The sequence below is a fragment of the Lutjanus erythropterus genome, chromosome 2, assembly GCF_056507025.1.
Source record: "Lutjanus erythropterus isolate fLutEry1 chromosome 2, fLutEry1.hap2, whole genome shotgun sequence".
Lineage (NCBI taxonomy): Eukaryota > Metazoa > Chordata > Actinopteri > Lutjaniformes > Lutjanidae > Lutjanus > Lutjanus erythropterus.
In genome coordinates this window covers 11,311,246-11,339,183 of record NC_139318.1, presented here as the reverse complement: position 1 = coordinate 11,339,183, position 27,938 = coordinate 11,311,246, and the positions used below count along the sequence as shown (strand labels likewise).

Below are 27,938 nucleotides of genomic sequence, written 5' to 3'. Positions count from 1 at the left end.
CTTGAGGCGGTTATGGTGGGTGGTAAGAATAATGACATATGCGTTTTTATTTTCAGTATCACTATACCTACACCACCCAGGAAACAGTCAGACAGCAGCAGGAGGCTGCTGGAGACTGGTCGGTCTTCCATAATATTAAATGTGAAAGTAAATCAAAGATATAAACTCCTTTCCCCCGCAACCTCAAACCATTTCCATCCACTGTGGTGTTCTCAATTTGCCAGAAGCATTTTCTGCTCCTACTCAGCTCACTTTCAGTATTGTTACAGCAGCGGCCATACAGTATATAAACCATATAAACTGTATGGGAGAGAAATGACTGGACCAAAGAAAGTAAAATTCAGATAATTCAGTGAGTTTGTAGTTCATGTCCACATTTTTACAGAAGACCAAAAAGTTATCTCTAGTTTCAAAAGTAATATTATGAATTGCAGGATCAGTTTTTATTGGATATTATTGATGATTTTGTATTTTATTTAGTAGTGTTTAGCATATATGAAAAATCTTTTCCATGATTACCCAAATTGTGATGAGCTGAAAGTTGCACTGTCACTGGCAGTAAAATTTGAAAGATAAAGATTTATAAATGTGAACTTCTGCCAAAATTCCTGTAAATAATTCCTCTGAAATGCTTTAGATTTTGAAATGTTTACAGCCTGTAATCTAAGACATGCTATTGATTTACACAGGCTCTGCTGCTTTATGGGTTATGTAAGTGTTATGTAAGTACGTGCTGTTATGAGGAGCTGTCAGGTTGGCTGCCTACAACACGTTTAAGCCATCAGGCAGTGAAACACAAATTCCACGGGGGGAAAAAAGCTTTATTAATATTTTAATATATATCAATAATACTTTATATACAAAATATGTACAACAAGCAACATTTGTTACATTTCAAAATAAAAATCCCAAGTACCTCTTTCTATACAAAACTATTATTTTTGTTTGAACTTTACATTCACTCTCTTTGCCACAGACACAACATTTAAAGCAAATACATTGAAACACCTGCCATTGTTGTGTTGTGTCTGCGTTAAACGAGTAAAGGCAACAGCATGAGCTAAGGTCAGGCCTTGACTTGACCGGGAATTTGTGGGCAAGATGCAAATCAGGTTGAGCACAATGCTATGTACTGTACACGTTCTCCTGGCATACAGCAATAATGACTACCTCAACCTTCCTCTGGTAGCAATGCAAATACACTCAGTGGGTCGCGTATCAAAAATAGAGATGTACGAGTAGTATAAACCAAAATAATTACAAGACATGACTTCACAGGAACTCCATCTAGATGCACAAATAGTCGTGAGTCACAAATTAAATTGTGAAAGCACGCATGGCCACTTCACTCTTCAACAGAAATGAGTGACACACCTTGTATGGTGACAACGCCCTGAATTCTTTGAACTCTTGTGTTCAATTAGCTCCAAGGTAATTGAAGGTCAAAGGAGAGATGTCTTTTGTGACGTCAAAGGTCAACATGAACCAGACTTTTTTTTGGTAACATTCTAATCTAAGCAATGGTTTGTTGCAGTTGCAGGAGCGACAAACACTTGAAGGTAGATCCCCCGTTCACAGATCTACAGCAGGTGATAAGTCAAGCAGCATCTACTAGGGGCTTTTGTTCAATCTTTACATTCATTACAGACTGGTGTGTGTGCAAAAAGTAGGTCCAAATATTTTTGGGGGGCTTATCTGTGCCTTACATTCTGGATTTACCTCTGACATTCAACACTGAGGGCGGAGAAGACAAACCTTGCTAAAAACAAAACTGTCACAATCTCTAATGAACTCTTCAAACTGACCATCTTCACAGTGTTTCAGAGCCATGCAACCGGTGATCCATGAGCCTTCACATGGACGCTCCAATTTTCCAACGAAAGTCCTGTTTCAGTGTGCGAGGAGCTGATGATAGACGGTGATGGCTGTTTGGAGCTTGTTGCTTGGGTCAATGTTCTGACTGTCCAAACATGGGCTGTGGTTTGAAAGGATACCAGTGCGTTTGTGTTCATTTACCCTCTTTTCAACCATTCAACCCCATCAACATTCAGAGGGAAAGAGTCCAACAGGAACAGTTCAGTCTTTGGTTTCCAAGTTCAATGGCGGGACCTGCTGTAAAGCTTTGTGAAGAGCAGGGGAGTCCTGGTGGGGTACTGGAGACCCTGTCCTCGGGGACATGATCAGAGATGACTGGAGTGTCTCTGGAGGCATGCTCGCAGCAGAGCCGCTCATGCCCGGGTACATAACCGGCATACCCCGGGGGTACCAGCATTTCTCCAGCATGGGCAGATAGGCTGCCACCGGTGCGGCCGTGGGGGGGATGAGGTAGAAGGGGAGACAAAACGGGGGCTGGTTGGGGGAGAAGCTCATGTAGCTGCCAGGACCTCCTGCCGTCTGAGAGAACATCTCATCCTCCGAAGAGTCAGACCTCGACTTCTTGGCCTGAGGCTCATCGCCCTCCTGCTTGATGGCACTGGCCGTCCTCTCCTCCTTTGCATGGCGTTCTGACCACTGCGATTTGGGGTCACGCTTGTCGTGTTCCCCCCCATAGCCGCTGTCAGTGTCTGTGTCACTGCCGCTCTGCTCCCCCGTGCCCTGGGGGTTAGTCCTTTGAATGACGGGGACGCAGTTCTTAGCGGGGCCCTCAAAAGCCCTTTGGGCCTGTGCTCCTGCAGGTTTCTTCAGTTTCTCTGAAGGTTGAGGGACGGACTCCTCTGGGTGTAGGCTGCTCGGATGCTGCAGGACTTCAGCTGCAACCTTCTGAATGTGGCTGATGACATGTGAAGGAGTCAGGTCCCTGCTGCTTTCTTGGCTGGCCACATACTGGAGGACCTCTTTCGCACACAAGTGAAAGCCAGAGCGGAACATCTCCTCGCTACTCTCAGCGCTGTCTGATCCATGATCACCTGAACGATCAGAAACACAGGGTTAGAAATCATCTTTACAGTACAGGTTTCCTGGAAGTAGTTCTGATAGATGCAACAGATGTTTTGATAGATGCAATGACATCTACACAACATCACGGCATTGAACTTACTAATTTGCAGGTCCTTCTGTAGCGCGATAATTTTCTGCTGCTGCTGCTCCAGGAGGGTGCTCAAGGCTTTCACATGCTTGAGAGTGAGTTCCAGCACCACAGCTTTCTCCAAATGACCCAGCGTCTAAAACAGGAAGACCTTCGATAAGCATGTTGATCTTTCTTATGTAACACATTCTGCAGCTGAACAGAGGACAAGGCTCGAACACCCGGGAAGTCATGCAATCCGCGTACTGCACGCATAAAACTCTCAACAACAAATTAAAATCTCAAACCTTGTTAGAATTTAGACAATAAAATTAATAAAATTACAAAATTTGGGAAAATATTTTTTAATCTTAATTCTAATATTAAAATCCCAAACTTTTTTTGAGAACTGAATCCAAAGGCTGGAGCAAACAAACTGCTCAGCAGGAGAACCATGTGGCGTCTCAGATTCTCCCGGCCGTTTGCAGACATGCCATATGTAGAAGATAATACTCACAGTAAGCTTAAGATGTTCTGGCAACAAATCCTTCAGCTGGGCAATGCATTCGTTGATTCTGTCGCGTCTTTTCTTTTCTATCAGTCGGTGTGGCAACTTGTATGTCTCCTGGAAAGGGTTAAAATGTTGTCGGTGAAATCCAGCCTGCTTATTTTGACTGATAAAAAAATGCAAGAAAATTCTGTATTTTAATGTAAATTTACCTTGCTGTCATCCCCACGCTTCATGCCCCTCCTGGGTTTGTACACATAAATGGGAAAATCCATTCTTTTGGGAAAAAATAAAATTAGTTAGTTTTAGTTTGAAGGCAGGTTAGGGTTAAGAATAAAGTGCTTTACATAGTAGGATAGGATAGAGCAGAATAAAACTGATATTTTTCTCTTACCCTTGCATGTCAGCTATATCCAGTGATGGGTGTTTTGGCACACAGGGAGGTGGTTGCGCACTGGTAATCCTCTCCATGTCGCGTACGGTAAAACCCGAATAAAATACTTCAAAAAGCCTTCAAAACGTCCCAAATGCGTCTCTGCAGTCGCTCTTCAACGCGAGAAAGAAATCCTAGAAAAGGGAAGGAAAAAGTATCTCCTGTTATCCAGTGTGAGTGCGTTCCCGCTGTGAGCTGGAGTTGGTGCGGCGCAGTGTTGTCACCCTGAGGTCCGGACTCAGTAGTATGTCTGGGGAAGCTCCACGCCCGGCTCAATGTGTGTGTGAGAGCTGGGTGGGTTTCTGACTACGTGTTAAATAAACCCTGTGACTGCAGGCACGTCTCTCGGCTAGAGACACAGACTCGACACCGTCACATGAGCCTCACGTGTTGGACGGCGCTTTCAACTCCTCACTCACCCTCCCCGCGCGCGCTCACACACACACACACACACTCAGGCGCTCGCCTCCTCCCCTCGCGCTGCAGCTCGAGTACAACCCATTTGTGTAGTACTCCTCCACCGGGGCCGAGTCCCGTGTACCACCATGCTCCGACTCTCGAGGCAGCGCCGTGCTTGCAGAGTCGGACGTGTTTATACAGACGGAAAGTGGAGCAACAGTTCGCTCTTCAACAGTTATTAAGTGACGAAATATTAATTCTTAAACTGCAAATACGGCAACCTTTAAGTTACACTGTAACAATAATAACTGGAAACAGTAATCTCTAGAGTGACGTGCGACAAAAAGATTTTTTTAGCATGTTACTCATTAGCCAGCTTAAACCGTGTATGGTTAGTAACAGCAATGCAGTGACACTCGATTCTAAAAAGAGTGAAAAGGTCAACCCCGTGTCACAGACTTTGTCTTTGTAGTAATTATATGGGGATATTAAAAATGCTCCTACTAAAGTTTTTATTGATTTAATAATAGAGCAACTAACATATAATAATAAAAATATTAATAAAAATAAATGATGATATGATAACAACAATTAAAATTATTATTACAAGGGCTGTGCATTGGCAAGAATCTGGCGATGTGATATTTACCACGACAGAGGGGTTATGATTCAATATATTGCAGTGTTATGATACTGTAAGTAAGGTGATATATTGCTTTTATAAAAAATCTATTTTAGGAGAACTGCTGTAGCAAAAAAACACACCACCATATGAATTAATTCTGAGTTTGAGAAAAGTTTTGCATTTTTGTGCAATTAGAACAGTGACGATAGATAACGATCTATAGCGATCAGGAAGTGAAACACAACACAAGGCTGTTTTCTACTATCTTTGCATGTGTATTGTGATATGGTGTTTGTGAGAACTGATACAGGATAACATACCGTAATACTGCAATACTCAAGTGTGCCTATATTTTCTATAATGATAATTTTAACACACGTTTGTCATTCTTAATTTTTCTTACTTTTATTATATTTTTATTAGTTCCCCATAAATCATAAAATAACAATACAAACAAAAATTAGGCTGTCAAATGTCATAATGAGTCAAACTAATGAATCTCACCAGAGTGCATGGTGAGATGTAATAAATTTCGGTGTTTCATTGTGTCACTCACGTCACGTGCTCAGTGTAAGTTCATAGTGTACCCTGTGTTGGCTGTGTGGCACGTGCACCTGCAGCGGGCAGGATGACAGTGTGTGTGTGTGCAGTGTAGCGGCGGAGCGTTGTGTTGTTTCTTATACCGGGCGAGCGGCTCGGCTGCTGTACTGATAGTATTAAAGCTGCTTGTACCCAGTGGGCTGTCACGTTGAGCTCCTCATGGCCGGGAGAGGAGCACGTCCCTGTCGGTGACGTCACGCACGCAGTCAACCGAGAGTGCCCGACTGGTCAGTCGGTTCCACCCGGCGACGTCCCGAAGAGCAGCCAGAGAGACTATAGATAGAAACAGCTCAAAACATGGAGCCGAGGCGGGAAAGAAGGCCTGTCAACACTTCTAACGGCGGTAAAATCAGATCAAAATGAAACTTTTAAACTCTCTCTCTTTGACTTCATGCTCATAGTTTCTGTGGAAAGAAGTCATAGTAAAAAAAGATCAGTGATGTCAATGAGGGGTCTTGCCCTTCCCACGTTTTTACCATATCTGATTTAATGAACACACACACACACACACACACACACACACACACACACACTGGTGTGTGTGTGTGTGTGTGTGTGTGTGTGTGAAAGTCCTTAATTCAAATGTATTTCCAGAATGGTCTCTAATTTTAACCAGGGGTGTGCACAGATGTTTTAGGGGGCAGGTGCTCAAGTGAAAACAAAGGTCACCCCTGTCATTAACAAAAAATAAAGTTCCATTTTGTGGCACATTTTTTTCTCCTTTGGATATGTATTTTTTTTCCAGCAGTGGGGTGTATTAAAGTACATTTACTCAAGTGCTGTCCTTGACTACAGCTTTTTACACACAAAACATACAACAAATTTATTAAATATAATGTTTTGTTAATTAAGAGATGTAGGTTCACAAATGTATTTATTTGCAATAATGTTGAGGTTTAGACTGTTGTGCAATTTTAATCTTAAAAGCAGGCCTAACTTAGCTGGTGAATAAATGTAGTGGAATAAAAAGCAGAATATTTTCCTCTGTGGTGTCTTAATGTCAAGGACCCCACAATAGATGCTCCTTGGACTACAGACCACCTTGAGATGATTTTATCTGAAGGAATCCCCTCTGAGTATTTTTTTCTTTCATCCTTAGGTTTAAAGATAACAAAGTCTTTATAATCAATGATTGCTATAAATTACAATCAACCAAAAACTGGCCAACCGTATGTCTTCCCATTGTTCCAATTTCCAAAAATGTGATAGGAGTTAAAATATTCTGTTCTTCCTTTTGCTGTGGACCCCTATTGGTCCCTGGACCTAAGTTTGAAAACCACTAATTTTATTAGAAATGTTAAGTAACATAAAATGGTAATGGTACTCAAGTCAAGTGCACATACTTCAAATTGTACTCAAGTATACTTTACCATAAAGATTCATCTATGTACCTGTAAACTGTCATGTAGCATAACACTGATTTTCTGAACATTACATTAAATATAAAAGCAGGGACACTGTTGGCGTCATGAAATGTTCCCTTTGTATTAATGATATTAATAATGAACAGTGTCAGCCCGTTGCTATTTCTGCTGAAGACCAGGTCACGAGTATGAGTGAAGCTCCACTGTTGCACTGCTACAGCCTACATTTAAAGCTGCAATACGTTTGTAAAGGAATTTATATCTGGCAAGAAACTACATCATATTATGAGCAGATCTGATTCAGCATTTTTTTTTCACATTGCGCTGAGTTTTAAACGTGCCTGTGAAGAAAACAGAAGTTGACGAAAGTCATATAGTTGCGAACTGATCTTAAGTCACACACTGATTGTGCACTATTACATCAGTTTTAGTTTGACTAAAAACTCTCTTGATTCTAGGCACAACAATAAATGAGGTCATTTTCAAGGCACAGTTGTTTGCTGGACACATGTCATCTGAGGAGGAGCAGAGCTTGATAAATCCTTGGCATGCAGAGAATCTAAAGAAAGCCCCTAATTAAAGAGGATGTATGCAATAATTTTATATCCCCGTCAATTACACACATTCCATGAGGAGGACTGTGCTGTACTGCCGACATTTGCTGGTTTCAGACACGCACGTTTCCACTCAGCAGAAGATGTTTCTCTGAAAGCCAAAAGATTAATTCAGGACATGGCCTGATTTAATTTCTGATGAATCACTATATTTGACTCAAGGAATATAATGTCAATAGGTGTCATTTATAATTGTGACTATAGGGTCACATTTTGGACCATTTTCCCCTCAATTTTCCTATAATCAAATATGATGTGTTATATATTTCTTTATGAATGTTATTTTTTTATCCATATCTCTATGCTGCTGTTGCTTTTTATTGATTAATTTTACCGCCTTATATAGCTACTGTGCTGAAAATGGTACCACACCAGTATGAACAGGCACCAGTTACGGTGGATGCACTGATGGCTACATGGGTGTAAATGTGCTTTAAGGAAAGCACACTGTTGAACATGTTTAAATAACAAAGCATAATCAAATGGTTTACTCAATTTGGATCATTTCTAATCCTCTAAAATCACCTCATAAATAAACAAACACAACAAGAAGTAAAGGATAATTACATCAATTTTAATAAATAATTCTACTTTAATATACAAATTGACAGTGCTTAGATTTTTAGTTAATCTTAACATTCATGGGCAACAGTTTTTTTTCTCCATCTCAGTTTTCTATACAAAAGCTAAGATAAGCAATAAACTTTATGTACACAAAGTAGTCCAAAAAAAGAGATTATCCTAACAGTAGCATGAAAACTAACTAATACATTTTGGTGAACATAAACGTAAAAGTTAGTGAGTGCACAAGCAGCAAACTTGTATCAGACTTTCAAATGAGGAGCAAAACAGGCACAGATGGAACAAGTTTGCTGCAGAACTGGAAATTATGCTAATAAGGTTCATTACACTCAAAGTTACACAACTCCTGAGCAAATTGTAATAGCATGAGTGATCCCAAATAAACAATAAAGTATATATTTGACTGACAGGTCAAACATTCTAAATGTCCTTTAGATCCAAATTAAATAAGAAAGCAAATTTATCATAAAATAAGTTAGCACTGAGATAATGACAGTTGGATTTACACAGGTGAAAGAAAACTATTTGTATATATTGCTCTCACACAATATACTATCTCTACTGAGTGCAAGAAGAATGCACATTTTCAAGAAAGAAAAAAAAGTAGAATTGAGAAGGCCAGCTTATATTTATCTCTATGTTTGCGTAAGTAAATACAACCAACTACTCCCTATTTTATCCAGTGGCAATAAAGTACAAACAGAAAAACATTGGCCCGCACTTTTTAAATAAGACATGATTGATGGAACTTAAATCCACACACCAATGAGGTTGCATATTTAAGTTAATATATTGCGCGACATACAAAAATAAGACATTTAATACTGCCCATTATGCCAGAAATATAAATAGAAAACAATATAATAAAATAAAAAATGAAAAACAAATGGGGCTAATTCTTCCTGTCCAGCCAGCTATGTCGCGTTTCAAGTTCAACCAGTGAAGGCCATGTGTCGAGGAACCCAATTTATCTCTACATAGAAAACATTTGGCACCAATTCCAACTGGACTGAACAGAACGAGGTGGGTGAGTGTTACCGTGAGGAGTAACACGTGCGTGGGGTAGAGCTACACATCGCCTTATGACTACCTATGTTACAGTGTTTCCCTACTGTTATAAGTTACACTCACACTCAGTGCAGTTTACATTATGTGCAGCCGCTAAGTGAGAACCAGACACACAACCAACTCAGAGCCGCTTCCTTGCCATGGATCTTACGCAGGCTGCTGGGGGTTGACATTCATGTGCTGAGGGTGTCCCAACAGGCCGATTCGCTGCTTCTGCTTCCTCTGTTCTGTCATCTGAAGAGAAAAGACACGTTTTCATAAATCGGCCCACCTGTACCTCTGTTGGTATACACGTCCTCTTCCTCTGCATAATCCGACAGCCTCTCTGGTCTTTATCGATTCATTCTTTCAAATCACTTTACAGAAACTCACAAATGCTGCACAAACGCTGCATGCTGCTGAACTGAAACAGACGCTTCTGAAATCCACATTGCTGTGTCTTCTGACGACAGCAGCAGAATACAAACTACTAATAGTGAAACTTTGTCAAAAGAAATTTCAGAGATCAAGCAAAGCACATGAGTCATAACACAGGTGTTAACCTTTATACCGGCAGGAATAAGAATGGCTTTTCTGCTAAGAATTAACTTAAAAGTAACACAAGGCACCTCAACACTGAAACATAACAATATCAAAAGTGAGAAGATAGAGTGGTCTTAGAATGAGTGTTCCACAAGAAATAGTTCTTCGTAGAGGAAAATATCATTAAAACACTTCAAGTGGACAGTTTCAGCTCAGTTAACAGTAGAATACACTGTCATTTTCTAATAAATCCAATTTCCTTTGGAATGATACAAGACAGAGAACGCTTGTACCACAATTTGTCTTTGTCAACTCTACTCTGAACGAATGCCAAAAAAAGAATTTATATTCATGAACCGACACACTGTGCTTTTTGAATTGTTTCTTAGGTAAAAAAAAAATGTTGAAGTTGGAGTGAGATGTGACTGATGCCACTGTGCCCTTCATGGCTTTTAGCGACACAATAATCGTTTCCCCCTGTCTGGGTCAAAATGTCTCGGTAACATTCACTTCCTCACAGATAGTTCTCATTTCAAGGGTAAAGACATTTTTACAATTCTGTTTACTAGAAACAGTGGATTGCAGAAATTGCACAATTTAAGCCGTATTTGCCCTCATACGCAATATCAGCAGATTGTATTCTTACGAAACTTAGTAGCAGTTAATTTATTGCCAAAACAGCCTTTTGGAAGTATTCTCTCACAGAATAACTATCTTACTAAGTGGTCTAATGGAAATCAACTATTTTGAAGGAAATCAAAAATGACAAATCTTATACTTTTGTGCTCTTCTAATTAGAGCTGTAATGATTAGTAGTTTTGAGTCATCTAGAAAAAAAGAAGCGAAAATCTCTGATTTTGGGTGAATTGTCCCTTTAAGAAGATGGAATCCAACATACACATTTATTCTCTCACGTGTAGTACAATTCATCCATCTAGACTGTTTTTAATTAGTCGGTGCGTGAAACAGCTCACAACAAGGACTGGATTATCTTGAGGAACCAGGTCATGATTTCAGGAAAGAGACACTGTTTGTCAGGTGTTTTTTTTTTTTTTTTTGGCACTTTGAGTACCACAAGCCAAGTGTTGTGAACTGTCCTTTTAAGAAGATGGAGAACATTTGAACCATCCATTTAAATGTGAATATTTTCTGGTTTCTTTATTCCTTTGGGACAGTAAACTGACTTTATTTGGTTTGTGGACAGAACGAGACATTTGAGGATGCCATCTTGGTCTCTGGGAATCACTGACATTTTTCATTATTTTGTGATATTTCTATACATTATAGATAAATAAACTAATTGATTAATCAAAGATTAATTGAAAATAAAAGTTAGTTGTATCCCTACTTCTAATTATTCTAAAGACTCTATCCAGCCAATAAATAGATAAATAGATAAAAACTCCAATGTTAGCCAACGGGTCAATAATGAAATCCAGACAGATCGTTGCTCAATGATGCAAAGGAAATCGTCTTTAGAGCCTCATGAGCCATGGCGTGAACTATGACTCATCATCCTTTCTTTTAGGCAGCTCTGCATCTAAAGGGCAATGAGCAGCAAACAAACAAACCTTGAGCAACGTCCGCATCTTAAGAATAACTTCCCCGTGACATCCGTCTTCGTCTCCATCAGTGTTTCACTTAAGTTTTTTTAACCCACCTGCTCTTTGAGCTCGGTCAGCTGTCCCGACAGGTTGGACACCAGCTTCATGGTGGACTCCAGCTTCTCCTGCAGGTTTCTGATCTCATTCTGCTCCCCATCTGCGTCGCTGCTGACCAAAGACATGGCCCGCATCCGTGGGAACCAGTCCAAGTTGTGCTCCTGGGGAACACAAAGCACATAAAATGGATGTATCACATTCTTTATGGCACTTCCTGCTATAAACTCTTCAATTTCCGAAGAAGTGATTATTGTTCATTCTAAATTTAACTCCTCAATTAAACTAGTCTAATTTTTATCTTTCAGTGAGCTTGAAAATGCTTCACACTATATTGGATTAGTGTTTTTCATCATAGGCCGTTTAGTGTCTTTCACTGTGTGCAGTGATTTGAACTCTACACTAAAAGCAGAATCAAATCAATCATGAGGGACTTTCCATATTAGAATCACATGGGATATGAGGGCATTCTTGAAATCACTCACAACTGGCAGTTCACTTATCGGTGATAAGTTTCCTTCACGGCTAGTTGCACCATACACGCGACAAAACTGGCGAACTTACACAAATCTGTAAACTAAGACGGAGGAACAAACTTCCTCATTTGACGGTGCAAACAACACCTCACATGCAGCGCTGAGATAAACACGCAGCACTCGAACGCTTCTGTGAGACCCAGGCAAGAGCTGTAATAAACTGTTTCACTAAACACTCAAATTAAGTTTTCTAGCAACAGGAGCTGGAACTGAGCTTGTGTGAGTGTTTTAGTTGAAGATGTTGCAGGTATGTGTGTAATGATTTTTTTTTTTTTTTTAAACGAGGTGTAGGATTATATGTTGTTTCCTAAAGACTACACTTTTGAAATATCGTCTGTAGCAGCGGGAGAATTTACAGTACAATATCTCCTGGCATGAATGAGACTTCTGACATCTGTAACACTGCCACACTGTTGTCGGCAGCAATCAAGAAACATCGAGGTCATACATGTTGACTTTATCACTTCTTTCATGGCTCTGAGGTAATGGCAAAAGCAGAACTGAAGGAGCTGTTAACTGCCAGTGAATGAATTTATCAGTTTCTTTGGCTCATGATTCAACCACACTATTTGGCAAATTTGTGAATAACGGTTGAGTTGTTGAACTTTGGCATAGCGTGGGTACAGATGTTGTGTACAAATGTGGTTGATGGCGTGAACTGATGTCTAACAATATCAGTTACGAATGGAAAGGTAGTTTTACACAGTGGAAGGTGGTGTGGGACTGACGAGATTTAAGTACTGCTTGGAATTTCGTGTGAATTTTCCATATGTTTTTTTAGGTATGTTTTTCATGTCTGATAAAATAGTGGAAAAAACTATAGTAATATACATTTAGTACTTTTACATTCAGTAGTAACTAAGGTTGTCAAAAGTATCTAGGTATTATTATTTTTTGATATTTTGTCCACATAGAATCCAAGGTCAGTGAGGATTCAAGACATCAGTTCAGTCTGTAATGTCCTGCCCAAAATTTGGCTTGCAGTAGAAAAAGCAGACAGTGTTTAGCGACTTTTTCTGTACCAGCAGTGTGAACAGCTTAATTAAAAAAAAAAACAAAAAACAACCTCGTTTGTGATTTTTGTTAGTGCTGTTTTTTTTTGTTTTTTTTTTTGGAAACACACCTTTAGTAATTACGCCTTTATATTGTATTTTTTGTGGCGAGGTCTGCTATTCAAATTTCCTGCAAACATACAAGAAGAAGTAATGCATACATGTGAACCATAGTCACAGTGATATCACCCTCACTGTTTACTGTTCACTCTCCGTGTGCTGGATCAGAGCTGTTTGAAGTTACACCTGATGAAACTCATTCGCACTCGCATTTCTCACAATGGCTCTGGCTTTTATGAAGACCTGAACAGATGTGTCACAGAGGTTAGTTTTACTGTTAATCAAAAAGCTGATTTTGAGTGTTTGCTGTCTTGAGAATTCTGGGACCTGTAGTATTACCACCAGATTTCACCAGTTGACCAGGACTGAAATCTTCAGGATTCTAACTAAACGAAAGCACATTTAATAATTGGAATAGAAAACTAGTACTGATTAACATAATTAATATAAAGTAGTGTGATGGATATGTATTATGATTAGAGCCCGACTGATACAGGATTTGTGGGGCTGATGCCACTATGTGACAAGCAGCACAAGTATGTATAATGTAGATTTATTAGTCGATATTGCCAGTGATCCCCCAACTGTACTGATAATGGAGGCAGGATATTTTACAGTTTAACAATAATCCTTACTGTTCAAAATGACAGGTCACTGAAACAGTATGTTTAATAATAATATATTATAAACTATAAATAAATAAACCATTTTCATTATGCTCTGTCAAAAAATGGTTTTCATTTTAGCACATACTGGACAACGTATATGCCAATACCAATGTAGCAGTGATAGGATAATATTGATAAGAAAAATAATTCAACTTTAATGCACTTTACTTGTATACATATGCAAAAGTGGCAGAGACATGAAACCCAGCTGTGACCTCAGGGGTTGTTGCGTACAAACGAGGCTGAGGGCCACTCGGCTGCATTCTTTCACACTTCTATCTCCTCCGGCACTTGACCACCACATTCCATTGTTATTGCGCGCAGTCTGAACCTGCTTTCAAATAAGCTGGAGTCATGGGAAGACATTTGTGTTTTAATTCCTCACAACATAAACATGCATCCCACACGATGTCAGTGTCATGAGCATAAACCGTCAGTCCTGCTGCGACATGAATGAAAAGTGAGGATGCTGCGTAGCCACTGAGGTCACTGGCTAGAAACAGCACAGTGCCGAAAAACTGGTGTGGAAAAGTCCCCAGGTTTTAGTGGTTGATTTGGAGACATCGGGGCGAGTGAGGTGGCCGTCCGAACCACAAACCAGTCCTGGGTCAGACGGCAGCCCAAGGGGAATCACACGACACTAAGATAATGAGCACATACTCATTGTGAAAGGAGGAGACGACTGCTGTGAGCAAGTTCCACTTCCTGAATGCAAAGATACAGAAGCTGTGTTTACCTACTTCACCTGCTCCTCTGCCACATTCTTCTGTCACCAGTGTTTCCCACACTCACTTCTGCTCATAAGCTGTCAAAAAAAAATATGACCTACACATGACAGAGATCATTTCCCCATTTTGGATTCTGCCTGCCAGCCACAGGCACACGTGTGTGTGTTTGTCTGACGACTCTGTAAGCAGCAGCCCGGCCCTCTTTCCATCCCCAGTGTTTACAAATGAAAGCACTTCCAGTAAACTGAGAGGTGCAGCCATGACTCTTCATCATGCTGGTTCAATGGAAATGACGGAAGTGCAGTTTTTATTATTAAAACCGCACGGCCATGACAGAGAAACAGGATGCTTTGTGGTTAAAACAGCAACAGAAAACGTCACAGTCATGCCACAAGCCACCTGACAAGCTCACAGCCCACTCAGTCAATATGTAAATGAAGGCCAAAAAATATCACACATTCACGCAGATGCGGATATGGTTTAAGCATATTTTGCTATACTCAGATACTAACTGATTTGAATGTTTGTGGCTGCTTGGCGCTGGGGCATCCTGCAATGCTGAACGCAGTAAGAATGAGGGCAATGACTGTGAGTCAAGCATCATCTTTTTTACACCTTAGATGTGACACTTCACTCCACCATTGACGTCAGTCCCAGTCATTGTCAGAGTAGTCTGACTTCTACACCCCCTTCTGTCCTGTAGTCGCTTCTTCCACCTTACTGCAGCATGAAATAAATCGAAACACGGTGGGAGAGCAGATTGTAGCAATCGAGCCTGCAAATCATCATGATAAAGCTGTAACAAACTGCTTAAAATACTGCAAAAAGTGCAAAAACGTCTAGTGGGGAGTAATCAAAATAATTTGCCTGTAATTAAGTGTTACTTAGTAGGTAATAAGGTCTGTATAAGATGCTTATTAACATTGATATATGTCAAGTCTATATAAGTGTTAATAATAACATAATAAACATTTATTGTTAGAGTGCTTAAGAACAATAATAAAAGCTTTATGAGTTTCTAATAATAACAATAATAATAATAATAATTGTTTAGAATGGCATTACAAACACATTTATTGAGTTAACCACTGTTAAACTTTTACTTAGCTTCTGTTGTCGCTTTATTAACATTTCTACTAATGTTAACATTTCTATTAATTATAACAGTTAACTAAGCATTTTGTGGCTACAGGATCTAAAGTGCAAAAAATGCTTATTAAGGTTAATATCTCCTTTATTATGCATTTATTAACAGTTAACTAAGCATTTTGTGGATACAGGATCTAAAGCATGAACAACACTTATTATAAATACTTTATTTTGCACTTATTAGCCGTTACATAATTGGATGGAAGAAAGCTATACATTTTCATGGTACAGGGAAAACTGGTAAAATGTTTGCTGGCGAAACTTAAATTTAATTATTTACACATACTGTATCTTCGTATGCACTTTGTGTTTGTTTAAAAAATAAAAAGTAATAAAATCACTGGTGCACGTTCTCCCTCTCTAAGTCCATGCATTCTCTGTCTATATCTCCACCATCACTATCGAATAACCAACATAATCTTTAAGAAGCTGAATTTAATTAACAAAAAATAGCACTGAAAAAATATGTATTTCCTGCATTTAACTTGACTCATCTTAAGAATGTAACGTAATCTCCAAGAATGATGTAATAAATGCGTTAAATGAGAGAAGCACTTTGAATACTGCGACATTTGTAGACAACTCAGACAACGAGACATAGAGGCTCTGCAGCATCAAACACTTGCATGTGAATCTGAGAGTTAATGTTAAAGGTGACCAGGGTCAGCTGATGGGTCATCGGGGTCTTTCACACCATGTGTGCCCTCTTTGCTCTGCCTGCCCCCTTCAACCTGCACCCTTGACAAACTCATTTTGGCTCAGCGGGACACAAGGTTAATAGGAGAGAGGACTGGGGTTAATCCGAAATCAGGTGGTTCCTCACAAGACCCGCATGTAGCAGATCAGGGCAAAAAGGCAGTGGAGAGGGTTCAACAGCAACTAATGAGAAACTGTGTCACAAACTGACAGCAGCACAAGTGCGTCAGGGAAGCAACCACTTCAGAAGAAGGGGCTTTCCTTTGGCAGTTAAAATGCTTTCTAATTGCTCACAGGCTGCAAGTATGATGCAACAATCAAAACAATCAAACTATCAATTTTCCTTCAGACTTTTATTCTTCTAATGGCGAATTTCCATAGAGTTTGTCTGGTTGAATCATTGATGACATAAAAAACAAGACTGGACGTGTGTGTGTTTTGGAAGTGCTGCTCTTGTTTGTGTTTGTAATGGCACACATAAAGTCTTACTAGTTGAGATTTCAACAAGTTTATCATAATGTAACTTTTGTTACAACTTGCATTACTTTTTTAATTTCATTTAGATGTTTTTTTTAATTATCAGTTTCAAATCCCCTTAATGAAGAAAGATGGAAAAAATAACCAATACCATTTTACAATAAGACAACCCTTATAAATGGTTTATAAATTGTTTATAATTAGGTTTATTAAATTGTAAATGCTTAATAAATCAATATCAAATTATCAGATTTATACACTAGGGCTTTGGCAATATTATTTATATTTTCACCACACTATCAGCGCCTAATTATTATCACAGGTATGACATAAGTCATTAATAAATAGCGATGGGTTGGTAGTAAGTAAATAATAACTGGTTATGTATTTTACACTTTAAAATAAGCCTCCTTTTGCCAGTTATAAATCTTGGTAACTCAGTAGTACAATTAATTAGTAGGAAGCTGTCACTGGATCTTGCCAAATAGCAAGCTGACATCACTGTATGAAAACTGTCATTACTTCTTTATATTTGTTTTTTTTTATGATGAAAGTGTTAAATACCTTATTAATAACCTAATTATAAAACATGTAAATCATTTACAGGGTTAGTCTTTCTTGTAAAGTGGTACCAGATTACCTATAAAGAAAATATATCAAAGCAGAAAGCTTATCTCAATTTATGCTGTATGTCATAATAAAAAACATGAAATATAAGACAAGAAATGGTTCTAAATATTTTATGACCATAAACTATTGACTTTTTCAAAACTTTATTTCTGAAGAACATATCCTCACTCTGCTGCTTAACGAAAATCATGAGGCTGCCTGAGTGCCTATCATGAGGAGATATGCTGGGTGAAACCTGTGTGCGTTTGAGAGTGTGCGTGCATGTGTGTGTGTGTGTGTGTGTTTACCAAGGCATGGCTGCTTCGAGGGATTAACACATTTTATGCCAATGGCAGACTCTGTCTGAAAGTTAATTCTCCTTTCACAAAGCTGACTGATGTGATAATACTTTGGTTGGATTCAAGGTCATGGAGGCAGGGATTACATAATGTAGTCCTGGTAATATGGGGCAGAAATTAATCAACTCTGTCCAAACCTTCATAAACGTGTTTGCTGGAGTCCTATAGCACCCAAAGTGTTGTTTAAGAGTGAATGCATGATCGGCTCTGAGGCACATGAAGTGTTATCTGCAGCCGCGAAACAAGGTGTGGCAGTATATTTTATTTATTCCAAACATGACTCTCTCATGACTGATAATAGGCCTGTGGTGCAGGACTTTTCAACAATTTAAAAGCAAATTATTTTACTTATTTTTTTTATTTGTGTGTTTTTGCGTTCTTTTTTTTGTGTGTGGTTGTTTTATTGTTGAAGATTTGATTTGACAAAGGGTGATTGGGGTACTTGATAAAGAGGAATGATATTTATATTTAAAATATATTGATATTTATATTTATATCTAACATATTTTGTTAGATCAGATATGATATGAACAAACACACAAAAAAAAGTAATATGCATGTGCACAACAACATCCTTACCCTGATCATTTCGGCCACGTAACTCTCCGGCCCAGTGTATTCAGTCGAGTCCTTGACCTTCACCAGTACAATGAAGAACAAGTAGTGCCACATGTTGTGCTCCACTTTGATGTGTTCTTCGAAGGTTACCGTCTTATTGTCAAACTTGTCTCTCTCCAAACCTAAAAATGACGGGACACACATAGAAGCACACACACAGAAGCACGTATACAGACACGCACAGACAACCACACACACCCTAAATAAACACAGTGCTCTCATTTCTTAGGAAGAGTTAAGAAATACACTCAGTGTGGTAACATGACATAATCATTCTTGTGACCTAAATGAGGATGACTGAAAAAACAAGAGGAAATGGGGTCACAAGGGACTGGACAGAGAAAACGTCAGAGGTGAGATTTCTAAAAATGTTTTTTTTGTCACGCCAAAGTCTGTAATCCATACATATTCTTGAACTACATTTGCAAAAGTGGAGTAACCCGTAACAGTGTTGCCCAACACAAAGCCGTGAGAATGACCAGAACTGACCAGTGATTGTTCAGATGTACCGTCAATGAGCGACTGTTGAGTGATGGATGAGTGAGTGTACAGTCTAACATGGTCAAGACCCACATGGCAACAGGAAGAAACACTCCTCCTCCACAGCAGCACCTGCCATGACTAACTATTCATTCTGGGAAGAGGAGGCGTCTTGTTGTTTATACTACCCAGAAAAACAGCCCCCATGTTGCAGAGACCTGATGCGAAGCTGCAACACAACAGGCGCAACAGCACGCTCATACAAGAGCAGGCTCAGTACAGACCACTCGCCTGATTTCTCTTGATTTCGTCATCATCTGTAAAGCTATGCATTCACACCTGCTGATTTTACTGCGAGCCTAAAAAATGTGCAGCTGTGTTTCAAGTATCGATTGCAAGACATTTCCACTTTATTCAGTTCTTAGAAGGGAGTGCAACAACTATACACTGATGATGGGAAAAAGACAGGAAAATATCTGACAAAAGTCATGAGTCAGATTCCTCTGATGCTGACGAAACACTTGCTGAATAGGCAGAATGGCTTTAATGGTATATAAAAAAAACAGACAAGATGGCAATTAAATGGTATTTTTAACTAATTTGGCGATTTCACCATGCTGAACATCCCTAAAAAAGGCATTTTTATTTATTTCCTTACCGCAAATAAAACATGTTGTCTTCAGTATTTCCTCTTTTTTCTGCTTCTCACTCCTCAGGTCAGCGAATGTATCAATGATGACACCAAAGATGAGGTTGAGGACAATAATGATGACCATGAAGAAGAAGAGCAGGTCATAGATCACCCTGGCTGCAAAAAGAGGCTCCTGTTGAAGTCAAACAGGAGAAAATGTGTAAGATCAAGCAACATCAGCTGGAGTCACACTGGGACTGTCATTGTCACAGTGGAAATATAGGCCTTATTAAAGTTTGATTAAGTTTTTCCTTGCCACTGTCACCAAGTGTTTGTTCCCGGTGTATTCAAGACTTTCTCTATGAAAAATGCCCTGAGATATTTCTGTTACGATTTGGTATTACATAAATATTATTGATTCGACAATCTTAAGTTTTCAAGTTTCTAATCATCACCATTGTCAGATTTGACTAAGAACCAATCATAGTATTTTCTTTCTACTTTGTGAAATGTTCACTATATTAATAAGGTTCCTGTGGATCAAATTCATAACATAACAAAAAATTATATCACCAACTTTTAAATAGAAAGACAACGATTTACAGGGAACATCCACTAAAGAAAGAAAGTTAGTAATATTAGTAATGATATGAATGATATGATATTTATCACAATATTAAAAAACAAAGAAAATGACAACTTCAAAAAATGTTATTCATTAAATAATATAAAGTGTTTATCATTTTTTGTTTGTATAAAATCATTTTTTCCTTTTAACAGAAAATGCTTCTGCTTTCCTTCTTTAATAAAATCAAATTAAAGTAGCCAACGATGACCTAAGCATGTGAAAATAATTTACATGAATTGTCTTTGGAAGTGAATGTTGAAGGTGAATTTGAATGTGAATGAACTATGTATTCACAACTGTAATCACAATTTTTTATTTTTTATTTTTTTTCAATATTGTAATATTTGAAATATTGTTACGTCCTAATAATATGTATTCAAGATTTCATCTTAAAAGCACATTCTTCACATATTCAGTCAAGTCAGTTTTATTGATATATTGCCAAATCATAGTAGAAGTTAATTCAGGGCACTGTTCATATAGAGCAGGTCTAGATTATACACTTTTTAGTATAATTTACAGAGAAAAATTCCCACCATGAGCACACACTTAATGACAGTTGCATATGGTATCCGTTGAGCAATTTTTAAAACCGAGAACAAAATTTTAGAATATATTCTAATTTTAACATTTGAGCTGTGGGATGTCAAGTTTAACTGGTACGAAATATCAGATGTCAAGTTTTATGTAAAACTAGCGGGAGGGAAAAAGCCGTGTTTATGTAAATATGAAGCCTATTTATATCTAATTTCACTGCTGTCATCGGTATAACACATTGAGGTGACTCACAGTGCCCTTTTTACAGACAAGGTACTATCCAGTTGTACAGAAGCAGCTGTGTGTCAAATGCAACCTGACACAACCGAAAACAGTACAGAGAATTCACATGAATGTGAGGCTAACTGAGGTTTATATAAGTATACATGAGTCATGGCCTCATTCTATGGGTCAAGCTGCAGATCTAACACGTTGTCGTAGCGTACAAGCTTGTCCTCATCCTGGATAAGTACCATTAATGCTTTTTCTGGCATGTTCAGAGTTATGAAAGTCCTTGATTCAACCTCTTTAACCTTCCAGCAGAGTATATCTTTCTCTCACAGAGAGCCTCTTTAGACGTGCTGCAGCCTTTCACTGCACTTCTTACAAACCACCTCATCTTTCTGACGTGGAATCGGCCAAATATTCTATTTTTTGCTTAATGGGTCAAATATATTATGTCGTTTTTGAAGTTAGACTTAATTAAATAAAATTGTGGCCTCATTAAAACTTAAATGACCTCTTCATCTCTTATCAGTTCTCTTCATCCAGTTTAATTTAATTCAACTTAATTTAATCTTTGTGTGTGTGGTGTAGGCATTGTGAAAGCATTTTTGATGTGTATTACACTTTGTTCTCAGAGGGCTTAGATGTCCAAGTTTACTTTAATCCAACAGACCGTAGACCACCATTTTAAGGTTGAAAAAGGAAAAAAATAATCATACCGTTCTTTTTACACTCTCACTCTCGACTCAACTTGGGTGTGATTTATTTCTTGTTTGTTGCGTTCTGGTTTCCTGTGCTCTGTACCTCTTTGGATGGCTTCCGCAGGACGTCCCCAACACCTCCTCCACTCCTGAGGCCGTGACTCAATACCGTGACAATGCACATGAGCAAGGAGTCACACGTTCTCTCCTTGTCCTCGATCACCACTGCTGAGGGCTGGACGGCAAGGGAAGCTGTGGAGACACCAGTGCTGTCAGATTGTCATTTCTTACAGTCTGAAGGAAAAACTTTGATCTGTCAGCTGCTTTGGTACTACAGGGATAGGCACTAGTATTAATTATTACCAAGCCCATAAATTTGGCAACCAAGTACATTTTTAGTAGTCCAAATGTAAACTTGTGACACACGTGTTTGTGTTATTCATTTTTCCAATGAATGTGACGTGTTGTTTCCTGAAGGCACTGTTTCTGATGACTAATGAGTGAGGCTAGTTGGAGAAACAGGTTGCACATACTGCAGTACATTAAATTCTTGGCTGTGTCAGATTCTTGACACCTAAACCTCTGCTTTATTCACTCCTATTTTTGTTGCCATTTCTGTTTTTTTTCTTTTGATGCTTCTGGTACTCCTGTATGGAGTAGACTTAGTAAACCCATACTTCAGTGGCCCCAACATATTGGAAGCTAGCCAGCGAGCACAGAGACATCATTTTATGTATCTGTATCTTTTCAACCAAAAAAAAAAAACTTCTAGATAGGAAGTGGGCATGGTTAACAACATAAAATTGAGCGAATGTTTGATTTTCTACCTACAAAGCATACATTTAATAATTTAATATTGTCATATAATTAATGAAAATTATGAAATATATTTCAGCATCCTCATGCTGTACTTTTCATCTATCTCTCTCTCTTTTTATTTTTTAGCTAGCTTTTAGCTGGCCACCTCTCCTTCAACTAGGGGACACTGAACAATCATGACCTGAAAAAAATGTTTCAGAAATAGAAAGATTCTGTGCTGCACTGGAAATAGAATCTCTTCAGATATACAAGTACATAACATTATCCTTCGATTGAAGGGAAGAGTCTTGGTACATTAAATCAAGGATTGATAACAATGCTGAATAATAATGAGCAACTTCAGATAGAAGAAATATCAGATTTGGGTGCATCCCTGGTAGAATGTGGAACTAAAAGGTGCAAAGGGGTTGGGAAGTTTGTGGAACTGTAGTGTCGTGTTGGTTAAGGCTCACAGTATCAGGATGAAACTTGCTGGTCACAGGGGGCCACCTGTAAGGAATGTGTGGTGGCCACAGAGTAACTTTTTATTGCCACAGGCCACAGTTAATGTTGAACCCTGACCTACCAGTCAACAAGGCCTGTAAACCTAATTCCATAAAGAACAGACAGGCAGACAACTCTTTTTTCATACTCCATTATTGGTTTATTGGAACAGTCTCTCCAGGGGTCTGTGAGGGCATAACTCGATTGGGAATGTTCTCAACTATCCACACAAAAACAAGTCAGGAGACTACCATCATTAGCCTGCCTTTTGGTGACGGATAGTGAAGTCTAGACAAGGTCATGCCCCCCCCAGCAGTTCAAGGATTCAATATGGTTGGCTGATCAATTCTGAGGTGGCGCTCATGTTCGTCTTTGATTGGAGGCTTTACTCATTGAGGTCAGTAGGTTTGCAAGAACTCGCTGTTTGTGGTGAGAAGCTCTCTGCGCCATCACTCAGTGGACCCATCGACCTGCTTGTACCTGATGGTAATTAATCCCTGACATTTGAACCCTGGGCCCCTACATCAGGTCATAGACTCCGTCCCCCGAGACGCACAAGGAGTCTAAACCCCCAGTGTCACCCAGCTCCCTAAAAACCCCTAGTTGGCTCAACCGGGTTGAATCCCATGACCACCCCGCCACCCAGGTTTACAGCTCAGCGAGACGAATCGCCTGTGTCAGACATTTGCGAGAACATAAAGACCTTTACATACTCACAGGGGACAGACATGAGCATGCAGTCACACACAAACACTTGGGAATCTCTTGAGAAACAGGCATGCACAAACACGTGGATTCAAACTTAAAAGAACCCTTTAACCCTGTGGCCCACTCCCCATCCCAGACACACACACACAAAGCTACCTTTCATTTTTGTCAGCTTACCATCCATCACAGCCTCTGCTGAACAGTTCTCCCCATTTTCTTTCTGGCACACTGCCCCAGAGAAGAACTCACCCACCATACTGGCTCCATGTTCTACTCAATTGGGAACACAAGATTATATTTATTATGCAACTGCAAAATATGTATACAATTTGTTCACAATTAATATTAAAGTGATAGTGTGGATCATTTAATATCGGGTTGTATGAGGTTTATTTACCATTTATATTTATTGAAATCAGTGTACTACTTAGCATTTCAGGGAAACTGCTGTTATATCAGTCAAGTATCGCTCTCTCCAAATTGACCAAACTCCTTTCATGAAATCGGTAATTTTACTTTGCAATATAAAGGAGTTACTTGTCTTCCACTGCCTCGATCGGTTACTTTGTCTGTGTTATTCTTTGACTCTGGTGTTTTAAAATGATATTTCAGATTCACCAAACTCACACAATAACACAAACAAAGTAACAGACCGAGGCAACAGTAGACCAGCATCTCCTGTGTGTTGCAAAGTAAAATCACTAATTTTACCCATGGATTTTGGCTGGTGTGGAGAGAGTGATACTTTGCTTATATAATGGTGGTTTCCTGTCAGAAAAGGCTGTCTGACAGCAAGGTAAAAATTGTGAAAATATAATAAAAAAGTGAAGTACAGTCTCCTCTCTGCTTCTCCAAACTGGGGGTATCTTAACCAGCATCTACTGTAGGTAATACACTGACTATGGATAAGCACCTTATACAACCCAACATTAAATAATCCAAACTATCCCTTTAATGGCAACATTGTTTATATGCACAGATTGTTGGTGATGCTAAAAGAGAGGTAATCTTCCAGTGTCTGTATTTCAGTATCTTAATTGTTTTTGAACTGTGTGGGTGAAGAAGGGCAAATGTGTACTTCAGTGTACCTAGTGTTTTGTTGGGTATCCTGTCAACAGCCAAAATGAAATCGTCTTTGAAGAAGATATAGCCCACAATGGAGAAGAGGTAGACGAGGATGAGAGCCAGCACGGCTGTCAGAACAATGGAGCGGCCATTGCGGGTCACGCTCTTTATTACGTTCAGCAAGGTCTCCTCTCGGTAAACCAGATCAAAGAGCTGGAGGGAGAAGAGGAAGGATACAGAGATGAATATACAGTATGTGTGCAAGACAAAGAGAGAACTGTGAGTGTAAATGTGAGCATGTGGACTAGAGACAAATTTTTGCTTGTGTCATTGCCTCCTTGCTAATAGATGAATGATGTTGGTAGAGAATATGTGCCCCAAAGAGCATCTAATTACGATGTCTGTGTCCATATGTATGTATGGTTAAGATGATATGTTTTGTGTGTGCTCACGTACTAGCAGGCTGTAAAAGAAAACATGGACGAAGACCCCGAGGGTGCAGATAATCAGGTAGAGCAGGTGGTACAGGAACTCCACGTCCATGATCATGGCTTTGTAGCCACGTGTGAAGGTTCCCCGGTTCCCAACAAAGCTCATCAGGAAGATGACTTTATTACATAACTGAAGAACAATGGACACCACAGAGACGACATGCAGTCATGTCATGATAGTGCACAGAATGTTCAAACTGTGAGGGCTTACATAGCAGTATCAGTATATTTGAGTAACATTTTCAAATACTTGTTGTTTGGATTGTTAAAAATAAAATGGTGTGAAATCTCCCTGGCTCATGCATCAACAACTAACAGCTATGAGAGACATTTTTAACAGCAGCTGTAACTCTACTTCAACTGTTAAACCAGTGTCCGCTTGCATGTGAAATCTGGCTAAATGCTTGATGTTGTGCTACATTACTGGGAGATGCTGTGTTCCTGCACTGTGTACAAGTCCTGTAACAACAAGTTTAATATTAAAAGTTAATGTCTGGCATGTGACAGCGCCTTCTGCCAAGGCTAATTCCAGTCAGCCATCTTTTGGTGAATAAAGCATATTGAAAGCTGGCACTGCATGTGACTTTAACACACTGCAGCATGCCCTCATTGATTTGAAGTTGCTTTTAAATGCAAACAATACCAAGGCTATGTTATTCACACTCAGTAATATTAAGGTTCCTTCTCTATTAACCCCCTTTACAGTACTGGCATTGAATTTGTTGAATATCTGGGCTTTTGGCTCAACAAATAACTTAATTTAAAGTTTCACATAGAAACTCTAACTAATTAAAGTAATCTTTGTCTAGGCTAGACTGAAATGAGGACAGGTAGACTGAGTCTAGCCCGGACTGGGAGTCCTGGCAAGACTCAATCCACCCTCACTCATCGCTTTTTTCTATTACAAAATGCTCTTGGTCCAGCAAATAATTAATTTTGGCAAAAACTTTCTGTGTTCGTTTGATGACTTCTATTGATGCTGGGACATTTGTCTTTTATTCTGTACTACTTGTAATGTATTTCCTTGTATTCTTATTGTAAGTATTTAATCCACGTGCACTCGATGTGGGATTTTATCTGGTTAAGTAAAGGTTAAAAAAATAAATCAAAACTCATCTCTTTTCTGAACACACTGATGCACACTTACATTGAAACCTCCTAACAGGAGCAACGTGGGCTCCAGGCCTACAGAGAAGATCAGGCGCAGGATGGTAGAGGCAATAAGCGCCCGGATGCCGTGAGGCTGAGGCAAGACAATGACGATAGCCAGAGAAACCAGCATGGCCATCCACAGCAGGGCAGATAGATGGGGCTCCAGGGTACCTGAGGAGGAAGGAGGTCATGCAGGGAGAGTGAGGGTGTGAGCTTTTCCATTCAATCATTAAGGAAAGGGTTGGCGATCTAGCAAAAAAAATAATATCACAATATATTTAATTGCAATCAGGATCTAAATTGAGATCTTTTTTCTCAATTTTGAAATGCCCTGTAGACAAACTTGAAATGGCCTATGAATTTTCCACTTGTGCCATTAAAGCACGATATTTCATTAAAAGATACAGTGCAGATTTCAGATTGGTTATTAAAACCAGAGTTTAATTTGAAGTTGTAAACAGAAGCCAAGAGATAATATAATCATAAATTAACGCTTAAAATAGTCACAGCTCAGTTGCATTGTTTACAACACGTCACCCAAGGAAGAGCCACGTGAAATAATTCTTCCAATCAGCATAGCCATCTAGTTGGCAATATCACCCTACTGGTCTTTCACGTAATGCAGATCCGTTAGACAATGAGGTTATGTGAAGTTTGGAAACAGAATTAAGGTGATATTTAATACCAGAATCTCTACGAATTGCAAGAAAGCTGAATTTTAGAAACCTAAGACCACAATCCCAGTTTAAAATTGTCAGATTGCCCACCCCTACATTAAGTATTCTCACTTTTTCAGAGAAGAGACAAGATTTGTTTTCTTTACTCTCATGCTTCTCTACCTTTGAGGTCACCACGACTACAAACACCTAACTTTTAAAAACACATTTCATCATCATCATGAAGTAGAACTAAAATGACCAAGTTGGATGCGGGATGAGGAAACTGAAGTTGAATTATTTACTGTTTGTTAATGATGTTTTATTGATGGGATCCTTGTGTTACCCAGACAAAGACATTCCTGTGGTTTAATTTATAAGCCCAAATTTTCCTGCATATTATAAATAAGGTTGCACCTGACTCAGAATTGACAAATCAGATTTGACTGTTCAATACGAGGATTCAACAATTTGCTTTCTTTACCACCCACTCATTTCACCTTCTCTCATCAGTGAACCACAAGCATTTTTAATGTGTGCCAGCTAATATAAAAATAGATTCATCACTCTTTATTTACAATTTCTCATTGAAATGTTATCTCTTCAGCTTCTATCGGTTTTATCCTGACTGCTGAACTTGAAGAATCTTCGTCGACTGAAGGATCACTGCTTTCAGGGGGCAGCCCTAATTATAAGCAGAGCTCTCTCTCTCTCTCTCTCTGTGTGTGTGTGTGTGTGTGTGTGTGTGTGTGTGTGTGTGTGTGTGTGTGTGTGTCTGTGTGTGTGTGTGTAGTTTTTTACACAACAGTTATGTATTACACATCAACTATTGTAGGTCAGTGAAGCATTATCATGAGCTCACCAGACTTACGCCTGACTGCCAAGTCCTGACCAGCATGTAGCGGAAAGGCTGCATCACTTTGTTAATGTTAATCGAATTCCTCCATCAGGTTTTCTATTCACTGAGTCACCGAGAACACCACTCTTGAACGTCTCCACTACTTCGTCCCCTCCCTTCGGAGGCCTCTTTCTT

General features: G+C 39.2%; 2 protein-coding genes across 2 annotated transcripts in view; both read right to left on the bottom strand.

Moving 5' to 3' along the window:
• Positions 1-800: 800 nt before the first annotated feature.
• bhlhe40 (basic helix-loop-helix family, member e40) lies at positions 801-4,365 on the bottom strand. Its single transcript, XM_084727952.1, has 5 exons — positions 3,907-4,365; positions 3,725-3,788; positions 3,522-3,629; positions 3,038-3,161; positions 801-2,906 (listed from the first exon to the last, which is right to left on the bottom strand). The coding sequence occupies exons 1-5, from the start codon at positions 3,981-3,983 to the stop codon at positions 2,077-2,079; spliced, it is 1,203 nt and encodes a 400-aa protein (XP_084584078.1). The 5' UTR covers positions 3,984-4,365; the 3' UTR covers positions 801-2,076.
• A 3,735-nt stretch (positions 4,366-8,100) lies between these two features.
• itpr1b (inositol 1,4,5-trisphosphate receptor, type 1b) overlaps positions 8,101-27,938 on the bottom strand; it is a 120,365-nt gene continuing 100,527 nt past the window's right edge. The window contains exons 56-64 of the mRNA XM_084727939.1: positions 26,245-26,420; positions 25,063-25,227; positions 24,630-24,819; positions 23,719-23,811; positions 21,635-21,783; positions 19,468-19,633; positions 18,291-18,451; positions 11,380-11,541; positions 8,101-9,431 (exon numbers count right to left, since the gene is read on the bottom strand). Coding sequence (XP_084584065.1) covers positions 9,345-9,431; positions 11,380-11,541; positions 18,291-18,451; positions 19,468-19,633; positions 21,635-21,783; positions 23,719-23,811; positions 24,630-24,819; positions 25,063-25,227; positions 26,245-26,420 — 1,349 coding nt within the window. The 3' untranslated portion in view covers positions 8,101-9,344. The remainder of the gene's footprint in view (positions 9,432-11,379; positions 11,542-18,290; positions 18,452-19,467; positions 19,634-21,634; positions 21,784-23,718; positions 23,812-24,629; positions 24,820-25,062; positions 25,228-26,244; positions 26,421-27,938) is intronic.

Bases quoted from the DNA above. Each gene is read 5' to 3' on its own strand.
- bhlhe40 (XM_084727952.1), bottom strand. From the start codon at position 3,983: ATGGAGAGGATTACCAGTGCGCAACCACCTCCCTGTGTGCCAAAACAC. The intron at 3,789-3,906 runs GTAAGAGAAAAA...TTTTCCCAAAAG, and splicing joins GATATAGCTGACATGCAAGG to AATGGATTTTCCCATTTATG. The intron at 3,162-3,521 runs GTGAGTATTATC...TTCCTGTTTTAG, and splicing joins CAGAACATCTTAAGCTTACT to ACGCTGGGTCATTTGGAGAA.